The following is a 20,441-nucleotide window of genomic DNA, read 5'->3' as shown; positions in this document are numbered from 1 at the left end:
TATTCAAGTGCATGAGCCCTTTTCTCCTTTAATAACAGAGGCTTCCCAGATGTTGAAGCCTATGTGATCTGAAACGACCTGGTAGTCGAGCAGTAGTCATTTTGAGATGCTAGATGCCTTGGTTTGAAAGGATTGATACATTGTGAAAGGTTCACATTTTGTCCTGTTGCATTTCATAGAGGATCCTCCTTGGGGAAGGAGCAGTGATGCTTAACTGAACTGACATAGGGCTGGGAACTGATTTCTCTGCAGGTGGAGGTAAGGCTTCCTGCAGTGCTTTTCTCTTTGTTAGAATCAATTGCCCATACAGAAGTCACTGTCTGCTTCTGTTCTGTAGCACTAACTGACCAAAGTATCAGACAGTTCAGACAAAACATACCTCTAAGTGCTAGACATAAAGTGGACTGCAAACCTACAGCATGCTTTCTGTCACTCTGTCTCCTTAGTTGCAGACTGTGGTCTCTGGGGAATTATTGATGGGCAGGCAGGTGTTCATTCTCTGTGCATCCCACCACTGATGTATGGCCATCTGCCTCCTGCTGTGGTGCTGGCAGCAATGTGCAGCAACAGGGCAAAATCTCCAGAGAGCCCTCTCCATCCTACTTGCCAGTCCCTGTGACCAAGTCACAAGCCTGGAAATCAAAATACATACTGTCTGCCACTCAACTTCAAATGTGTTGGGCTTGAATCGCCCAGCAGAGACCTCACCTCACAAAATCCCCCCTGAGTGCCACCAGCCAAGCAGGACAGTGAAGAGGCACATGCACAGAGCTCTGAGTCCATCTACTGCTGACTTTGGCCAAAAATGAGGCAGGCACTCTGGACACTGGCAAGGTAGGCCTGCTGGTTCCTCCCAGCAAATGAAATGACAGATCCCTCCTGGCTGAGTCCCACAGCTTCTTTTCAGCATCCAGGTCACGGGGACAGGAGCCCAAGTGGCTCTCTGCTCGAGTGAGGATGCCAGTCAGGAAGTCAGCCATTCCATCTGAAGCAAGATGAAACAAACAGTCGGGTTGTGTGGCACAAAACTCTCTAAAATAATTGCAGATGGACCTCAGTGTTCACATTAAGCTGATACTGCACCGAGTTCTGTCAAATGAAAGAGAAATGTGATGGTTTCTCCCAAAGAATTGCTTGCTTCCCCAGGCAGGCGCACTGGAAGACCCAGAACACTGAACTTTATTTTAAGTACCCAAGCACGAAGCTTACTTCTCTCCTCTGCCAAGGGAACAACCACTTCAAAGCACCTCTGGAGAGATCACTCAGGTCAACCAGTACTGGCAGCAAGGTTATCACTTGTGATTTCAGCACGTGTTTGTTTCTTTGTTTAATAGGTACAAAGTGTAAAAGGAAGATTTCTGCCTTTACCTGGAAATGGTTGGGAATATTGTCATTTCTTTACTGTTTAGACTGTTAATGTGTTAAATGTTTGGTGCTCACTTGGGTACATCTCTGCCTGCAGTCATTCCTGCAGCACCAAAGGCCACCCAGACCTCCATGCCCACCTCTGGGGATGCTGGAGTGGTTGCAGTGAACCAAGAGCTGCAGCTCCTCCAGACTGAATGTCTCCAGCACCATCGTTGCTGTCAACGTCTCTGTGGCCTTGTGTTGTTCTCGTGGAAGGAGATGGTCATGTACTGTACAATGGCTGTGTTAACTGGGGGCACTGGGCAGTACTGGTGCCACTGGGAGGCTATTGAAGGACGCAGACAGCACTGTGGTGGCTCCAGGCAGTACTGGGGGATACAGAGTTTGCACAAAGAGAGTCTCGACAATACTGGGAAGCAATGAGAGCTTACTGGGGAACTGCAAGGAGCACGAGCGGACACTGGAGAGCTCTGGACAGCACTTGTGGTGTTGGAGGACGTTCAGGAAGTACCCAGGTGGCACATATTAAGCTCATTCATTTCCTGTTCTCCAGCATCTCACGCAAGGTATTAAATGACCCACTTTTTTCACGGGGGAGACTTTCCCCTTGGGGCTGACTTCCCCCCACCCCAGCGCTGCTCTGCTCTCCCCTGGCTCTATGTTGATGCATTCCCACCTGATGCTGTCACTCAGTGACACACTGGCCACCAACAGACTCACTGTGGGTCCTGAGGATGGCTGGGGGTGGCACCACTGCACGTCGCACGAGGGGAAACAGAGGCAACAAGGTGAGCCAAGCGCTGCAGGGCAGAAGTTTGGCAGGATGTCACAGCGGGCACGGGGATGGCTTTTGCTCTGAGTGCTGCTGAGTCAAAGCCAAGCGTTTCTTTCCTGGAATGAAAGGCTTTTTGTCAAACTCAAAGTGTCCTCATTTCCCCCCTCATCTTCCACTTCTCCCTCTCCTTTCCTCCCCCTCCAGCTTCTGGGGGCAGACAGCTGAGGGGGTCCCACTCTGCAACCCTTTAGCCCCTTTTCTTACCCCAAATGGGGACAGGAGCAAAGGCCTCCCATGCCCCTCCCACACTTCCCAAGCTTCTGCTTTTTGCTGCCTTTTTAGCCCCAAATGAGTCACTCGGGGATTTTTTTTTGGGGGGGGGGGGGGGGGCTATTTCTTCACTGAGCAAGTAGAGGGGGTCTCCTATGTGATGCTGAGGGGTTGGATGCACATGGGTGCTGCAGCAGCCCCCAGTCCTGCTGCTGTCCCTATTATCCCTTATTTACAGGTGATTCCATACGGGTGGACCCCAGCCAAGCTGAGGACAGGGGACAGACCCTAGAAACTGGTTCTCATCAGCAGAGTGATGCTGGGTACTCAGGACAATCCCCAGGCCTACAAGGCGGGGAGACACCAGTGGCTCTGTCCCTATTTGTCCTAAAGAGTCACCAGGAAGAGGATGGAACAAGGCATCAAGCTAGGGATCAATTCTAGGGATGGCAGCGGTGGGGGGTAAAGGGACAGCAATGAACTGAGACCCACCAGCAGCCAGGGCACAGCAACATGGTGGCAGTAATGTCCCCAAAGCCCTGGGGGCTCTGGAAAACCCAGCACAGTCATTCAGTGCTGTGCCTCAAAACTCCTGTGTGTTCCGGTAAGGAAAGAGTCCATGGCACACGCATGAGACCAGCCACACACAGCACTTCCCTTGAGTGGGGATGAGTCATCCTCAGCCTTCATCCCCAGCCCAGTAACACTGCACAGCACTGCACTCTTCCTTCCGGGGCCTCCACAAGACCTGAGTTTGGGTTGCGGAAAAGCAGGAATTGTCCCTGCATCCCAGTGGCATCCCGCTGCATCATGTCAGTGCTCCCACAGCCCAGGGCTACTGAGCAGTGCTGCATCCAAAAAGCCATAGCCAAATGAATGCATTTCATCCTGACTTGCGGAATAAAACTCTATAATCCAGAGATGGGTTATAAAGCAGGTATGTTTATTCCAGTGCCGGGTGCAAGGGGGATAGCTCCACCAAACTTGCACACCAACTTGTAAAATCGTGACACAGATATAGGTACATCTAATACATAGTCAATGATTTCTCAGAATTCTAATACATAGTCAGTAGTTCTCGGAATTCTGATACATATTCAGTAGGTCTTTAGCATGAAGACCCCCTCTTGTTCTTATCAGGGGGATGAAACTCCTCTTCTGGTAGTTTACAAGTAGTTATTCTCCTCCTTGCCTGATGTCGTCCGTGAGGTCTCACTCCTTAGCTGCATCCTCTTTGCTCTCCTATGCCCCTTGTTTCTTTTACTTGTAAAATTTAACTATCCTTTGTTTCTATAAACTAGCTTTAAGTTTCCCTCTTTTAGTCCCCCTTTATTCCATATTCCAACAGAGCATCAGTTTCCTGCTTCACTGTACAATCCCCACTTGGTATGTTATTCCTTATTTTGCATGGCAGAGTTCCTTCTTATTTCCCCTGATGGAGGTGGGACCTTCCTCCGTCAGCTCCACCAAAGAGCTCCCTGGCTCCAAGGAGCTTTGAAACCTCCCCAGCCACTGCATTGACAAGGAGGGAAGGTTTGGACCTGGCTGCTCCTCACGCAACCTGTGAAACCCCACTTATTGTATGCCATAGAGAGGCTATGTGAAAGCAGGGGGAAGGCAGCCTTGTTCCCAATTCAGTCAATAGCCATTTCAGCACAGACCACAGTGGGATAAGGACATGGGTCACTGCAGTTAAATTCTTCTTTCCTTTTTGAAGGTTGGGCTGCAATTTATTTAACAAGGAGAACCAGAGAAAGAAGCAGAAGAGGCAGGACAGCAGCAGAAGAATCAGGGCAAGCTGGAAAGGGACGAGGAAAGCAGAGATGCTCTTATCTAACTACATGTCTACAAGACGAACTGCAAATGCAAGCAGTAGGAAAGGCTCCAAGGAAGTGACGGGGGAGTAAGACGGGAAGCAGTTTGTTTTCCCCAACCAAAATCAAACCCCGTGCATTTAGTACAGATGTTTTCAGAGTATCTTGTAGAAAAGGAACCACTCCTTTTCCCTAGCAACAACAAAGATGCAACATGGGGAGGTGTAACCCCAGGCTGACTGGTTCCAAACCTGAACGTGACACGGGGAAAAGAACTGCAGGCTATAAATTAGGCTAAGTGATAACGAGATAAAATTCAGAGATTAAGAGAAATGAAAAAAACAGCATAAGTAAAAAACAACAACAACAAAATAACAATTCAACAACAACTGAAACAAACAAAGGAATACAGATCAAACAAAGGATAAGGAAAAGAATGCACTCCCATGGTGATGCAGAGATGACAACAGAGCCAGAAAAAGGCTAAGATATCACCAACAATACAAGGGAAGAGGAATAGGTAGCTACAGGGCATGCTGCTACCTCCACCAGAGAAGGTAAGGCTAGATACTGGGAAATGAATCTCAGAAGTGACAAGAGGAAAAGAAAAAGAAAAGAGAGAAAGAAAGAAAGAAAAAAAAAAAACAGACTGGAAGGAGAGGAACACAGGCAGGAAACATAAAGTAGCAGGACACAAGCACTGGCAGGAGACACGAACTGACCGGAGGCATACACTGGCAGGTAACAAACACAAACAAAAAAAAAAAGAAAAAATAAAATAAAAAAAACACAACAGTACGGAAAAACAATAAGCAACAACACTAAGAAAAATCAATGAGGAAAAACTCTGAGGAAATGTACGAAGGGAAAGCACTAGGGAAAAGTAGTATCAAAGACAGAATGCAGACATGCAAACAGAGTCTCGAGGACACAAAAAGTAATACATCCATGCCAGGGAGGAGGAATGGGTAGCTACAGGGCATGCTGCTGCCTCAACCAGAGATGCTACATCAGGGTGACAAGCCCAGATTGGGTCTCCGGATGACATTTAGAACAAAACATATCTTTGTAGGAATGCAAAGCATCTGCAGTCATGCCAAGAAGGAGGTAAGGGATGGATTTAAGCAGCCATGAGAGTAAACAGAGAAGTATTATAAGACAGAAAGAAAAAACACACTGGCAGGAGACAAACACGCAATAGCAGGAAACACATACTGGCAGGAGACAGAATGGCAGGACACACAAAGAGGAAACGAAAGAAAAACAATATCAAAAATCACTAAGGAAAATAAAGGAACAGGAAAGACAAAGAGGCAACAATAATGAAACAAGGACCATGGAAAGTAAAGTAAAAGGAGCACTATAAAAAATCAAACAGGGGAAAACGAAACATGGAAGGAAAACAGAGCAAAGCAAAAAAAGGTCTAGAAATGCAAGAGTAAAGCAAATCACCTGAACACAAGATCATGTCAAAGCAAAGAGTCCATATCAAAGAAACAATAAAAAAGCTCACCAGTGCTGAGCACTGGAAAGAAACAAAGAACACTCAAAAACAAGGGCAGGTAAAGATTCAAAAGAAAAACTAAAGAGCAAAGATAAAACAAAAAAGAGAAATGAAAGCTGAAGAACTAAGAAGCCAAGGTAAAGAAAGCAAAATGGCTTGAAATACTGAGTAACAAAAAGGAATACTGCATAGTGAAGGATAAAAGAATGCCAAGACTGGAAAAGGAAAAAAAAATAAAGGAATCCACAGATATGAAAAAAAAAAACCAAAACTCAAAAGCAATCCATGGCAACATAGACGGAGCAGCAAAGCAAGACATGAAAAATAAAAAGGGCAAAAGGCAACGGTAAAGGCAATGGCAAAACAAAATGGCATAGGACACAAGGCAAAGGCAAAGGCAAAAGCAAAAGCAAACTGCCAAAGGCAAAGGCAACAGGCAAATGCAACAGGCCAAAGCAAATGGCAGAGGGAAAAGACAAAATGCAACGGCAAAGCTATAAGGCAAGGGCCAAAGAAAAAGGCAACGGGCAAACGGAAGGTCAAAAGCCAAGGGCTGAGGCAAAAGGCAAAGGGAAAATACAAAACACAAGGGCAGATGCACCCACCAAGGCCAACGGGAAAATGTAATATGTATGCAAAAGGCAAAGACAAATGTAAAATGCAATAGGTAAAAGGCAATAAACAAAAGGAAAATGGTACGTGGCATAGATCAAAAGGCCAAGGCAATAGGGAAATGAAAAAGGAAAATTGAAAGAGTAAAGGAAAAGGCAAATTGCATACGACAGAAGGCAACGGGAAATGACAAAATAAAAACTGAAAATGCAAAGACAACGGGTAAAAGCTAATGGAAAGAGCAAAAGACAAAGCATAAAGGAAAAGGCGAAAGGCAAAAGAAAAATGCACAGACAAAAGGTAAGTGGCAGATTCCAAAAGGCAAAGGCAAAAGCTAAGTGGGACAGTTAGTACAAAAGGCAAAGGCAAAAGGGAACTGAAAATGGCAAAATGACAAAGCAAAGGAAAAAGGCAAATGGCACAGGAGAGAAGGCAAAGGCAAAAGCCAAAAGGAAAACTGAAAATGCAAAGGCAACTTGTCAATGCAAATGGCTATGGCTAAAGACAGTGCATAACAACAAAGGCAAAAGAAAAAGCAAAAGGCAAAGGCAAAAGGAAAATTGCAGAGGACAAAAGACAAAGGCAAAAGGGAAATGCAAAAGGTAAAGTGAAAAAGCTAATGCCAAAGGTAAAGGAAAACGGCAAATGACATAGGACAAAAGGAAAACACCAAAAGCAAAATGCAAAATTCAAAGGCAAAGGGCAAAAGCAAATGGCAGTGCGAAAAGCAAAAACCTGAGGGCAAATTCAACAGAGGAAAGGCAAAAGGTAAGTGACATAGAAGAAAAGGCAAAGGTAAAAGGGGTATGCAAAAGGTATCATCAAAATCATTTTGATGGGGTGCTCAGAGACAAAGTGTAGTGGAGGGCTGTTAGAGTTAGGCTAGTACGGTTAGGTTGTGGGTGGACTTGATGATCCTTAATGCCTTTTCCAACCTGAGCAATTCTATGATTCTATGAGATTTAACACCACAGTCCTTGTGGCAGCTGTGATGGAACTTGCAGTGTCTCTGGCTTCCCCACAATCACTTTCTCCAGGCAGATTCTTAGGCCCTGCAACTTCTTGAAAACCAAGTACACACCTCTGTCCAGCTTCCGCACCAGCTCCTGCAGTGACATCTCTGACAGCTTGCTCCTCAAAGGAAAAACCAAGCAGGTGGTTGAGTCACCACCCCTGCATGTGTTTAAGAACCATTTGGATGTGGTGCTCAGGGACATGATTTGGCAGCAGGTTGTCAGGTTTAGGGTACGTTTGGTCAGGTTATGGTTGGACTTGACCATCTTTAAGGTCTTTTCCAACCTGAGCAATTCTATGACTCTATGATCCCTATCAAAGCTGACCTTCTGCAGTTTCTATAATCACTCTGCACTCTGCAAAATGTTACTCTCTGCATCCTTCTGCCTTCCAAGGCTAAGTACAGAAGCCTATCTGCCAACCAGTAGTCTTTGCTGGGCTGGTTGCTGAAATTACCCACCAACAATGAAGAGCCAAAAATACAAAGAGAAGTACATCAGCTGAATTAGTCACACTTTAGACTACCAGATGCTACTAAGATCTAAACTACCTGAGCCGCCACGGGAACACTTCTTCAAGCTACACTATCATCTACTGCAGCTAGGAATTATGCTCTGTGTTCCTAAGCCTATTTCTTCAGCTGATTGGAAAGAATGCTTTAATCACCAGCACAATATCAAGAGCTTGGTGTTCCAGTTACGTGTAGTAAAACTCGCTCTTAACAGAGACATCTTGAACTATTCTGGAAGCCACCCATTGGTTCCTGTCGTCAGGAAAGATCAAATGAAATCCAATAAGCCTGCACTCTCAGCCTGTGCTTTCAAGTCACATGACAGGATCCACTAAAGTGGGATGCGAGAATGACACGAGTCCTCCGGCAGTCAGAAGCTTCATTTTAAAAATAACCACATTTCTCTGAGGCTGTAACAGCAAGTGAAATGGGCTCCCCCCCACGCCCCTGCTCACACAAGTAACCTGCTGCTGGTCGGGGTCCTGATTGGCAGGGAGCTGCAAAAAGTGCTGCCCCACACCACTCCGAGGCTGCCTTCATCAGCACAGGGCAGCACTAAGCCCAGCACCAGGCAGGGCAACTTGCACAGCACGCACCAGGCTGTGGCTGGCTCAGCTTCCATGCCGCTGTGCCTGCAGTCCCACTGACCCCAGGCTGCAGCGGGCGCTGTGTCATCACAAGACTGAGTGACACAGAGGCATATTCCCTGTGGGCTCTGCCCCATAAATGCCATCACACAACCTGGTACTCTGAAGTTTACATGGGTTAATACCTTGGGAGCCCTCTCTTCAAAGAGCTAGTTCTACAAGTCTGAGTCCCACAAAGGGTGGGCGACGATGACAATCAGCAGTGTGGAAGATACCCTATCCTAAGCACGATCATTCCCCTAAGACGTTCAAATTAGTGCTGCACAACCCTACTTAATTTTCTGTATTCATCTCTGTATTGATCTCACGTGGGTCAAGATAACACAGTGAGCACCTGCAACGAGTCTAGACCGAGCAAAACTTTTGATGGAGGGAGCAAAGAGGTCAAGACAAGATGATGTAGTGCGATGCATTCAAAGCAGCTGGCCAAGCAAAAGCTATGTGCATGCATTTCCAAGCTGAGCACGCACCTGGAGTTGGGACACTATCACTCATTGTCAGAAAAGAATTCCTGAGTACCCTCCTAAAGAAAGCTATACACCGACATGACTGGAGTCTGTTTACATTAATTAGCCCTCTTTACATTTTGATATGCACCATTTACTACTCCAAAGTTGCACATCCCTTTGCCTTTCCATCTGAAGGGCTTTGAAAAAGTCTCTGAAATAGAAATTCCATGACTGCTGTAATACACTTGGGCAGGTACCTGGACTTCCATCCTGAGACATCCAATGCCTTTTACGGAAATAACGATTACTCAAGGACTTACCCCACTAAATTCACACTCAGTTTTACACCACTGGTTTTTAGTCTGATAGGTAGGAGGCAGCAAAAGGCAGCGAGAGGCAGCTATTCAGCAATCCCAGGAAGTCAGCTGGGCTCTAGGGAGACAAGAAGGGCAGTAAGGTGACAAACAACCATTGCCATTCATCCTTCTTCACAGATCTTAACATCTTTATTTCCTCCTCTCCTTCACACTCTCCCTTTGTCCAGAGGCCAGCAAGTCCTCTCTGATGGCCTGAACTGCTCAGCAAAATGGAAATCAGACAAACTGTTCTCTACTCTGGGAGAGTTCCAAATCTTTTAATCTGGGGCGAAACACGGGTGCTTCACAATATTTTTCCAACCCTTAAAACCACTATCATTCTTTATGTGTGTATTACCCATCTTTACGTTTATCAACAGTTCCTGAAGATCCTAGAGAAAAGAACCAAGAGACATTCCTCCTTATTTCTCCTATCTCCTGGCCACTACTTTGTGCTCCTCCATAACAATCAAACACTACTGGCATATTCATTATCCTTTCTATTCTTAAAATAACAAGTACTTCTACTTGAGGGTTTTGGTTTTTATCTTCATTTCCCCATGCAATTCATTTGAAAATTAGCGATGGACAATCCTCAAGCTTTTGAGAGGTTTGAGCTGGTTATGAGAAGCATCCAGAAGCTCAGAGGCTTAGCCAAAGCTAATCTGGGCATTTCCAAAGCACAAAGCTCCACACAGAGGCACAGAAACTAGGTGGCTCAGGACTCCTACCACCACTTGGCTCGCCCCTCTCAACACTGCTCCCTCACCAAACATCCAGGACTGGTTTTTATTACGTCCTTGCCAAAGAGAACACAAGATACTCAAGCACACCTTGTGCCATATATACTCCGCAAAGCTATAAACATGTTTTTAAGTCCTACAGGAAACAGAGAAACTTAAAACATATGCCTGAGGCCCCTGTTAAGCAGTAACTGTTTGCTGAATTTGGGCTCACAATAGGATTCCAACTTATCACATCCAAAGCCTTAACGTCCCTACCAAAAAGCATCTACTTCATCAAACACAGAAGGAGGAAGGTCGCAGCAACATACCACACACCAGCCATGCTCATAAGGACAGGTAACTCTTCTGTGACAGATTCATCAAAACCTTACTGGATTAGCCTTGCTATCACCTGCAACTAGTTCTAAACACTGTTTTGAGGGGTCAGTTCCCAAACTCTGCCAAAAGGCCACATACCATCATGAGATCAGGTACACCTGAGGCAACCACGCCACTAAGGCTCCTCTGCTAAACTGAAGCAGTCCCCAGTGATGGTTAAGAAAAAAATAAAAATAAAAAAATGCAGAGTTCCAAACACAAACACTTCTCTCAGTATCCCAACACCTCTGCCTTGTCCATCACTGGCCTGCAGGACTAAAGTCAAAGCAGTGCAAACCACAATCCCAGTGAAGTAGCTGGATGCTCTGTTTCATCTTCTCACAAGGTTAGCAGATCAGAGATCAACGAATGCAGGCTAAGCACAAGTTGCTCACAGAGAACAGGGGCTCTGCTATCACCAGCACCCGCTATACATCAAGAAGGAATGTGTGCTGTGGCATTCATTTTCCTTGACACAACTAGGAGTTCCCCATGACTGTCAGCACTGGAAGGAAAGCAGGCTGAAGAGAAAAACAAATAAATACAGACAGGACAGAAAAGCAGGGAGAACAAAGGACGGGGACTGATCTTGAACTAAATAAATTAGAGAACAGCCTCAAAAGGAATAATGGACAAGTCTGAAATGGTGATTGCTATAGAAAATTCCAGAGTATTCCTCTTGGTTTTTGTTGTTGTTGTTGCTGATTTTTTGTTTGTTTGTTTGTTTTTAAAAAGGACAACACGTAAAGAAATCAGGATGGATATGATTTGAAAACTCTTTTCAAGTGGCCTGGCATCTAAGGGCAAACTGAAGACTACACAGAACACCAATAGAAAAAGAGAGAACTAACAGCCTAGGGGGGTGCCACAGAGAAACTGGGAAGCGACCAAGTCTCTGCTCAGAGAACAACTGCTGGGTGAGGTAGAAAGCTGATGGTGATACCTTCTGCCAAGGAGGAGGAGAAGGATGAGGAAGGATGGCATCTGCAGCACAGGCACACACACCAGCGGTATAGCCTAGCTCAGAGCTACAATGCCAAAGTAATTAGAAGGTTTTATTTAACAGCTCTGTAAGGGACGATTCAACTACTTCAAGCTCCAGCAAGCTGCTAGTGACTGATAAACCAAGACTTCTCAGCGACCTCAAAAGCTGACAGCCTTTCAAAAAATAAACTGATTGTATGCTTTTTGAGATGGTTTGTTCAATCTACAGAAATTAATCCAGCAGGCAGCCCAATGGTCAAATTCTGTGCTGCCAGTAGAGCCTTTTCATGAGCATTAGGACCATCCCCGGTTACAGAGCTAGCACAGCACTGGCAGAAAATACAGTCACCTAGGAGAATAGAAAAAAAAAGAAGCAGCTTACCCTAACCTTATCTAACTCCTCTCCCAAATTTAGTAGCTATGAGTGCCATTAAAAATGCCATTAAAAAATTGGGGGAAAATTCATCAGGTAATTCCACGAAGGGCCACCCAAAAGCAAACAGCCTTTAAGCTGCAGCAGCTCAGGGCCAGGCCAGAAGTAAGAATTTTGTTTATATTGTTCATGACATAAGAAACTTTTGCCTGGTGGTAACAACAGTCCATTCCCATTGTGTCCCTCTGTGTTATGAATACTGCAATTGGCCTTCTGAAAGCCTCCTGGATGAATCCACCAAAAGCAAGGAAGCACCCTGCACTTACTCTGAAGACAGAAAGAAAGCAAGGTTCATGGAAACAGGCACACAAGGCTCGCAACCAGACACTGTGCTCCAAATCATGACAGAGATAGGACTACCACAGTGCCAGAACATGATTTACCACTAAAGGAAACATCCGGGAGCACATTCACAACTTCAGCTCAAGCTGTAACGGCTCAGCATGTTTAGCTTTCTTATCTTTCAGCTGGAAAACAAGATACTCCCAAACATCAGCCAGCAAGAACTTGGATGAGCCTGCCCTCTGGTTTTTACAATGACAGACATCATTACTGCCGCCTCTGACACCTTACCAGGAGATGCTTCCGTTTATTAGCCTGGACTTGATTCCTTCCACCAGCAGCTGCTCCTAAACTGACCTCGATTCATACAGTGATGCCATCAACTTCTAGCATGAGCTGACCTGCCAGAGAGAAGAGAAAGCAGGATAGAAACAAACACTGACATAGTATGTTCTAAAATTCTTGAACAAGCACAAGAGACAAAACAGGAGATAAACGCATCCGCAGCAACACCCCAGTTCATAAAGAAATGGAAATCTAGCCTGGCCTCAGCAGCCCTTATATATTTCTTACACATTTGATGAAGCCGACTGCAGTTTGAACCAGGAGAATTCACAGTCTCTTGCAAATGTCACCATAAAGGAGAACATGACACAGCAAATTAAGGAAAAAAAAAAAAAGCAATACAAAGAAAAATAAAGAAAAAAGCAAGCCAAAGACCAGGGAATCTAAGTATAAAAAAACCCAGAAAAAAAAAAAAAAACCCAGAAAAAACAACCACATACTATCTGTAGCAGCAGAAAGACTAGCACAATATTACAAAGGCAAGGAAAGAATGGCTCACCCACTGCTGAGGATAGAAGTGCACAGAACAAACTCCACAGAGGAGAAATCAACAGAAAAAAATCCCACCCAAGGGCAGTCAGCCCCCTGAAATGAGCTGTAAGAGAGGTGCAGCCAGGCTCCACCCCTTCAAGTCAAAAGAAGGAAAGACAAGAAAAAAATTATAAAAATAAATAAATGAATAAGACATAGAAAACACCAAATAGGAAAGAAAACCATAGCACTGCAACGCAAAAAAATATCACAGCACAGGAAAGCACAGATGACAAAAAAAAACCAAGGAAAACGCACCTCCCTGACATGACATCTTGCCTCCTAAGCAGGTCACGGTGTCCCTCACTCAGGTGCAGAGCAGGAAGGAAGCTGAGACCCTGTTGGATCATTGCTGTGCACTCCCATCTAAAAGGTCCATATGCTCCTTGGGAAGCACAATGCCACCTGTGGAAAAGAGAAAGCAGGAACATGACATGCAGGTGGCTATCATCCAGCAGAAGGCCAGATCCTTCCATCTGTTATCCACTCCTCTTTTAGTCCTAACAAAGCTTTGAGAAAACAGAAACAGTAGAGCTTAGCAGAAGGTCTCAGGGAAACATCAGTAGAAACTGTCAGGAGGACAACTGGCATCGCGTGGACACAAACAGGCTGTTGGTGCAAGGAAGGAAATGGCACCTGAGCATTTCACCAGACAGGTTCCCTCCTCTCTGTCTTCCTGCAAAGATACAAGGATAAAAGCCTCATTTCCTCTGAGCAACAATTGGGAACAAATCAGAAAATTATTCATTCAAAGGCACTTCCAGGAGATATACAACAGAATCCTTCCCAGTTACACGAGCTTACGCTGTGGCCTTTGGGAAAAAAAGCTGCCTTTGTGGTCCTGGGTCCTGAGGGCTCCTTTTCATCACCTGTTGGGCACAGCACGAGAGCTCTTCTTGTACAAATCTATGCCCTGTGAACCTTTCTCCATCCCAACACAAAGTCCAACCTAGAGCTGTGGTGCAGACACCGGATGCAGACCAGAGCAGTAAAACAACAGAAGAGGGGAAAAGCAGATACAGGTAAAACAACTTAAGAAGAGGAAAAGAGCAGAAAAGAAGAAAGGATAAAGGTAAGAAAGAAGGACAGAAGATCGAAAGTGCAATAGATGAAAGGACTGGACATGAGCAGGAAAGGAGCAGATGCAGAGCTACATCAAGGTGTGGCTTCACTCTGTCCCTGTCCACCACTGGCGACATCCCCCACTGACAAGGATGCTGCTGCCCCAGCAGCTGATGGGTTGTGTCCTGGGGCTGTGTTCCATGCAGAGCCTCTAAAGCCTGCTACAGAACCCCAGTTCCCTGCCACTTCTTTGGAAATACTGTCATTTCTATTACTCATTGCTTTGTTTGATAAGCTATTAAATGCTTTGTGTTCCCTCTGCTACATCTCTGCTTGCAGTCATTTGCACAGTGTCAAAGGTAGGATGGGGCACCACAGATGGCAGTGTTCCACAGCTGCCACCAGCAGCCCCAGCTAGCTCCTCCACACCTGAGGTGTGAGTGGCTGTGAGGGGAATGTCTCTGTGGAAGTGCAGCTCATTCCTCCCCTCTGATGGGGGCAGAAGGCATGAGACAAAAGAGGAAGGCAGAAAGCATCTGCATTTCCCTCATGGCTCTTTTTTTCTGTGTTACTGCAGGAAATTAACTGAGCCACTGTGCCTCTCTGTTATGGCTAGCTCTACAGCTCTGCCACTGTCTTTATACTCAGGTGTTCCTGTGTGTAATGCTCCACACTTGGACCCTGCAGAGCCCAAAGGCCTCCTTGGCTGCTGTTACTCACCTGGACATTGAGGGTGCTGGGTCTCCACTCTGTACCTGCTTCCAGGTGTCACTTGCAAGACACTGCGAGTCCACCTGGTTGGAACTGAAGTCAATGAACACAAATGTGAAAGAAATAGGAATGGATTCTTTCATTTCACAGGCTTTAATCTTCATTGAAAGATGTTCTGCTGTGGAGCACAGCTGGAAGCACTTCATATGTGCAAAAAAGGGGGAGAGCCTGGTTGCTGCCCTCCCTAATCTCATGTTAGAGCTGGCTGTCTAAGAGAAAGAGTCTCTATTTGGAGATCTGCTCCATAGCAACATTTTGTGAATCCTGTTCTTCAGAAAAGTGTATTTGGGATTTTTTGTTTAGATTTGTGTTGGGTTTTTTTTTCAGAAATTCCTTTTTTTGGATACTAGCTCGAGTCCTTCACCATTCTTTGGAAAATTAAAACAGAGTAAAGCAGCTGTATCAGCTCCTGCCTTCCACTACAGTTACCATTTGAGGTTATGGTTAACGGTTGAACTGGAGAGTCTGAGTGCTGCCACAAGGCCCTGGCTGTGCCAGGCGCCTTTCCAGCCTGGGCCCCAAAGCAGCCCCGACTGTGCTGGGTTCCCCTCTCACCTGGGCCCTGCAGTGGCCTCAACTGTGCTGGGTCCCTCTCCAGTCTGGGCCCTGAGCTGGCCCCAGCTGTGCCTGGTCCTCCTCCATCCTGGGCCCCAAGGCCCTGCCTCTGCCTGCTCCCCCTCTGCTCTGGGCCCTGAGCTGGCCCTAACTGTGCCAGGCCCCCCTCTGGCACAGGCCCTGCCTCAAGCCCCGCCCCCTGTGGACAGCACTGCTAGTGCCTGTTGGTTTTGCTCTCTTCCCTCTCCTTTCCCTGTTCTCTTCACAAATGCATTCAGGTCCCCCAGGATGACGGGCACTGATACTGCTGCATTCTTCCTGAACAAACTTTCTGGACAGCTCAGCTTTTTCTACAGAGCAGCGTGCCTTTGGAAGTGCTTGGAGGATGTAAACTAACAGCAAGAGAACACTGAGCTCTTCTGGGTCTTTCTAGGAATGGCAAAGAGACAGGAGAGTGTGCCCAGCCTCGTGTGGTTGCTTGTATGCAGAAATCCCTGTCATGGTTGTCAACATCTGTGGTGTTCTGCTTTAAGGCACGAGTGTGTGACAAGAAGCCTACAGTTACCAATTTAGAGGAGGTAATTAATTGTAACAGTTCCCCTTTCTTCTTCCCTCTACACTTGGGTTATGGAGTTCTCCTTTGCGATGTGCCAGTGTAATACCTCTGAGCCACAGCACTGTTGCGTTTAGCAAAGCTCATGGCAACAGGCTTTGGACAACCTCAGAGCTTTGTAGATGAGGATAAGATATCCGATGATAAGAGAGAGAAAATGAATAAGATACAAGGTAAGTGTTGTTTATTCCTTCTAGTCAGCACGCCATCCCTAAATCTTCCATGCTATGACTTTTATCTTGAGAGTGATGATCCCTTAACCTCACACCTTCAGCACAACACATTCTGTGGAGATTCCCACCAGTGACAAAGTATTAGTGCCGCTTTTCTGCCTATTTCTTATTTGTCTTTATTTTCTGGAATATGGGGATTTCTTTCATTGCCCACAAACACTGCCCAGTTCAGGAGGAAACAGGGACGAGAGTCATGAGCAAGGGCAGAATGGTTTCTCTGTTACTGAATGGAATGACAGTGTTTTCTGCATGTGGACTTGCCATAGTGCTTCTTACAAGGCCTAACAGTGGGATGAAATGTGCCCGGAAGCAGGTGTGTTTTTTAGGAAGGCAAAAGAGAAATGCAAATAATGCTAAGGGTGGCAACGAAGATGATCAGAGGGCTGGAGCACCTTTCCTACGAGGACAGGTTGAGGGAACTGGGCTTGTTTTGCTTGGAGAAAAGAAGGCTTCAGGGAGACCTCACTGCGGCCTTGTAGTATTTGAAGGGAGCATATGAACAGGAGGGCCTCCTTTCTGCAGCTCAGCTCTGTTTTGGGGCTGCAGGAGGGACGTTGGCTATGGGAAAGAGGACCTGGCTGGTGACAAGAAGGCAGCAGAATGACTTTTGGGGTCCCTGCCCTTCCACTGGGGGAGGGCAGGGCCTGAGATCCCCACATCCTCCTGCCATAGCCAGGGATGGGGGTACGTCACACCCAGCACTTCCCTTTTGGACAGGCCAACCATTATCTAAGGGGAAGAAGCCATGCTGAGCCGGCAGGAAGGTTTGAAACAAGTGAGAGCCCTGGGATGATGGTCAGCAAGAGACTGCCCACCTCCAGTTGGTTGCCTGTGCCGTGGAAAGGAGCTGGAAGCCACTTTACCTTTCCTGCCCTTGGAAAGAGGTGGCAAAGTCTCATCTTTTTTTGGCTTCCGTGCCCCAGAGAAGCTCCCGGAGGACTTGCGGTGTATCAGGGGCGGCAGTTTGGGGACCAATTCCATTTGAAACCTGTAAGGGAGGAGAGGGCAGTGAGCGGCGTGACGCAGTGCAACAGCAATCCTTGCTGCTCTCTCTGCTTGTTTGCTCACAGGCACGTTTTCATGCTGCATGAAGGCTTTCTAAAGCTGTTAGCAGGGTCACTTGGGATAGGAGGAGGGGAAACAGTTTCAGGCAGAAAGAGGGAAGATTGGCTTTGGATGGTGTCACGGGTTACTTAGATTTACCTATGCCTGTGACAGGGGAAGCCACCCCGTGGGCCCCCCCCCCCGGGGCCCGGAAAGGAGGGGGAAAAGGGGAATGGGATAAAACAGCGGCAATCTAAGGAGGAAAAACTTACTTTACTAAATATGATATCGAAATACAAGATAACACAATATAATATAATTGAGGCCAACAAATCGAACGAAACAGAGATATGTTGCAATATGTATGAGCTAATTATCCGTATTATAAAGGTACACGCAGCCAAGGAATAAATGAGATTCGCTGATCATATGTCAATGACAGGTGTGGTCGTCTGCTTTTCTCCCGCCGTTCTGCAACAAACACCTATATACAAATTTAAGAACACAACGGAGTAACTGTTACTGTTTATTAACAACCAGTTTTAATACTACGATAAAAGTATGTCCTGAGAAAGGGGAACAAACACGCTTCTTCAAGGTTTTTTAGCTGTTCTGGATCTCAGCCGTCGCTTGATGATCAGATGATCACTTTCCTTCTTTTGTTCCTCAGATTCCTGAAGAAAACATTTCAAAAGTTACTCATCTTTTCACACAAGACTGACAAGCTCTTCTTGACCCACGCAAACATATTTCTTCCCCTAAATGGATTTCAGAATGGCATTTGATTATTATATTTTATTCAGAAAACTATGGGATACCGAGATCATTTTAATGCAGCTTAATCACAAGGAACAAATATGGAGAATGTACAAAATCCTGTTTATCTTAAAAAAGCATACACATCTGAGGAAAGCCTGAAGGCAGCTTTCATTTTGAAATACTTGTTTTCAAAAGAGTATTATAATACTTGTTTTGTGAAACATGAAGCGTTCAGAAAACATTTTTAGCCTCAATCCCTGTAGCTATGACTTGCCCAGAATTTCAGTTCTCGGTTCAGTTCCATGTTCTCAGAACTACAGTGAGAGAAGAAATTGTCTCATCTTCTTCATCCTCTAACAAAAAAAAATAACATTTTTTCTGCCCCTATCATTCGTCAAATCATCAAAAAATTCAGAGGGATATTACAGTATGGGCAAATGATCACTATGCTGAACAGAAAAAGGACTCTAATATAATTAAAAGATGCAGTTCCAACAGAGCAAGAATGTTCTTAGCACAATAGCTGCTGACAGAGTCATGAAACTGGCACATCAGATCCTTTGCAAGTTGGCTTAGACAGGAGATCATAGTTTAAGCATACCTAAAAAGCTGTCTAAGTTGTGCTCTAGAAAAGCGTGTAGTAGAATAATCCCACTCCGACACACTGAAATTATCTATGATTCCAAATTAGAAGACATCTCCGTGATTGCTACATCACCTACTTAGTAAACTGTAAGCCAGCCAAACACAGAGATCTTTGAGCACAAAATAAAACAGAACAGCAGGAAGACCAACAAGAATGACTTGGTAGAATAAAGAAATACCTCAGTACTTTCAACCTCCTCCTGCAAATAGATGAAACCTCCAGTCTGTTTGGACTCCTTAGTAGTTTATTTTAAGCCAAGACTACAGTATAATCGCTTACGGAAGAAGCAGGTATATCTAGAGGGCCAGAAACGACAGTGGAATACAGCTTCCTTTTGCATCGTTTTGGCTTGGTCTCTCCTTCTTCGAGACTTTCAGGTTCGTTTGATTTAGGAGAACTTACTGCTGACATCAGCTTCTTGGCTACAAGAAATTTGTTTTGATACATAAACCAATCAACTTACTGGTTTTGTGAGTCTTTAAATCACTGAATGCAAAAAAAGCTTCGTAACAAACTTGGTTTATAAATGACACATAAAATTTAAGTGAAAATACTCAGAAATTGTATTTGTTCATCGAGGTTCTTTATTGCTTCTATAGCTGAAACTGTTTATAGCTTCAGGTATGGCAGCTTAAAGCACGCATTAAAATGGAGTATGAAAGACAATCATGGCTCAGAAGTCGTTGGAAGTCAGAAACTTCAGCAGGAGTTAAACAACAGGCCTAACTTTCGTGCTGACAGAAGCACAAGACAGAACCAACTTTCTCTGTATACTTGTAGGTTTTCACAAATGTAATAATGAATCTCTGAAGAGACGAATAAATGCATTTACTTCATAAATCAAAGGACAACTTAACATGGCAGACAAGTCTCAGAACACATACATTAATAGCCTACAGCAGAAACAAGCCATTCTACAATGTCTAGAAAACATGGAATAAAACTTATTCTACACCAACCTTTAGAGTGTATAATAGAAGGAGAGCTTTGAATAAAATCTCCAACTTTTTGCAGTGTTTCATCCTTCTTTTTAGTCAGTCTTGAAGCATGTACTCGCTTTCTCAGGAAGTAGTCTTTTCCGGATTTCTGTTCAACAGAGATGTGAACATGTGAAACAAGAGCATTGTTTAAACTTCATTTTAGTTCAACGTTATTTTAAGTTGACATTTTGAGCTTTACTATGACACCTCTGTTCATTATGCTGATGATACCACAACGGCAAGTAATGTAGACAATTTTATACCCTTTAGGGAGTTGTCAAAATCTCAGCTATTTCAAGGCATACGTTTCTTAAAGTTTCTTAATAAGGCAGTAGTTTCTTTAAAAGTAGCTCCCAAGCGGTGGAGTTGTTTCTTACATAAGCTGTTCTAATTACATAAAATAAACAAACATACAAAACAGAAGACAACAGATGGGAAAAATCTACTACTCATACTCTGACCATGCCAAGGATACTGCTATCACATGTGAACATCTGTTTTTAATAACTGCCATGCATATTAATGAAACGAACCTTAGTTTAATACAAGGGCTTCACTTACAAAAGCACACGATAATACACTAAAGCTTCTCTTCCCAACTATTCAATGTGCAATATCCTTCCCTCCAAATCATTACACAGTACAGCCATTACACGCTCTGGGGACAGACTGACTTGCCCTTTGGTTAGCTTATGGAATTTAATAGGAAGAGCTCATAAGCATGTAAGATTCCCATTCAGGTATACACATAAGGATAAGACACTGCTTCTTTCGTGTGAC

The 20,441-nt window shown here is 45.0% G+C and overlaps 1 protein-coding gene and 1 long non-coding RNA gene across 4 annotated transcripts; both read right to left on the bottom strand.

Annotated features, from left to right (window-relative positions):
- Positions 1-1,805: 1,805 nt before the first annotated feature.
- Positions 1,806-15,519, bottom strand: LOC146760432 (uncharacterized). 3 transcript variants are annotated; one of them, XM_085551571.1, is made up of 5 exons: positions 14,781-15,323; positions 13,257-13,403; positions 12,414-12,523; positions 9,285-9,396; positions 1,806-2,259 (listed from the first exon to the last, which is right to left on the bottom strand). In XM_085551571.1, the coding sequence occupies exons 1-3, from the start codon at positions 15,023-15,025 to the stop codon at positions 12,502-12,504; spliced, it is 414 nt and encodes a 137-aa protein (XP_085407697.1). In that variant the 5' UTR covers positions 15,026-15,323; the 3' UTR covers positions 1,806-2,259; positions 9,285-9,396; positions 12,414-12,501. The 3 variants fall into 3 exon arrangements, 2 of the variants coding, with proteins under 2 accessions (XP_085407697.1, XP_085407696.1); XR_014947693.1 differs by lacking the exon at positions 1,806-2,259 and adding an exon at positions 15,387-15,519 and having other exon boundaries at positions 3,699-9,396; positions 14,781-14,864; XM_085551570.1 differs by lacking the exon at positions 1,806-2,259 and having other exon boundaries at positions 3,699-9,396.
- A 2,011-nt stretch (positions 15,520-17,530) lies between these two features.
- Positions 17,531-19,851, bottom strand: LOC146760431 (uncharacterized). The gene is made up of 3 exons (XR_014947706.1): positions 19,641-19,851; positions 18,961-19,103; positions 17,531-17,950 (listed from the first exon to the last, which is right to left on the bottom strand). It is a non-coding gene; the product is annotated as an uncharacterized LOC146760431 (long non-coding RNA).
- Between the last annotated feature and the right edge of the window lie 590 nt (positions 19,852-20,441).

The sequence above is a fragment of the Coturnix japonica genome, chromosome 6 (genome assembly GCF_054131305.1).
Source record: "Coturnix japonica strain WE chromosome 6, WE-NBRP24, whole genome shotgun sequence".
Taxonomy (NCBI): domain Eukaryota; kingdom Metazoa; phylum Chordata; class Aves; order Galliformes; family Phasianidae; genus Coturnix; species Coturnix japonica.
The sequence above is the reverse complement of the archived record's forward strand: the minus strand, read 5'-3'. Positions and strand labels throughout refer to the sequence as shown.

What these genes read in the sequence shown, in the direction of transcription:
- LOC146760432 (XM_085551571.1), bottom strand. Translation starts at nt 15,025, where the DNA reads ATGAGATTAGGGAGGGCAGCAACCAGGCTCTCCCCCTTTTTTGCACAT. An exon ending in CCAGCACCCTCAATGTCCAG is followed by an intron (nt 13,404 to 14,780) that starts GTGAGTAACAGC and finishes TCTTTTCCACAG; the next exon opens with GTGGCATTGTGCTTCCCAAG. An exon ending in CAAGATGTCATGTCAGGGAG is followed by an intron (nt 12,524 to 13,256) that starts GTGCGTTTTCCT and finishes TCTCTCTGGCAG; the next exon opens with GTCAGCTCATGCTAGAAGTT.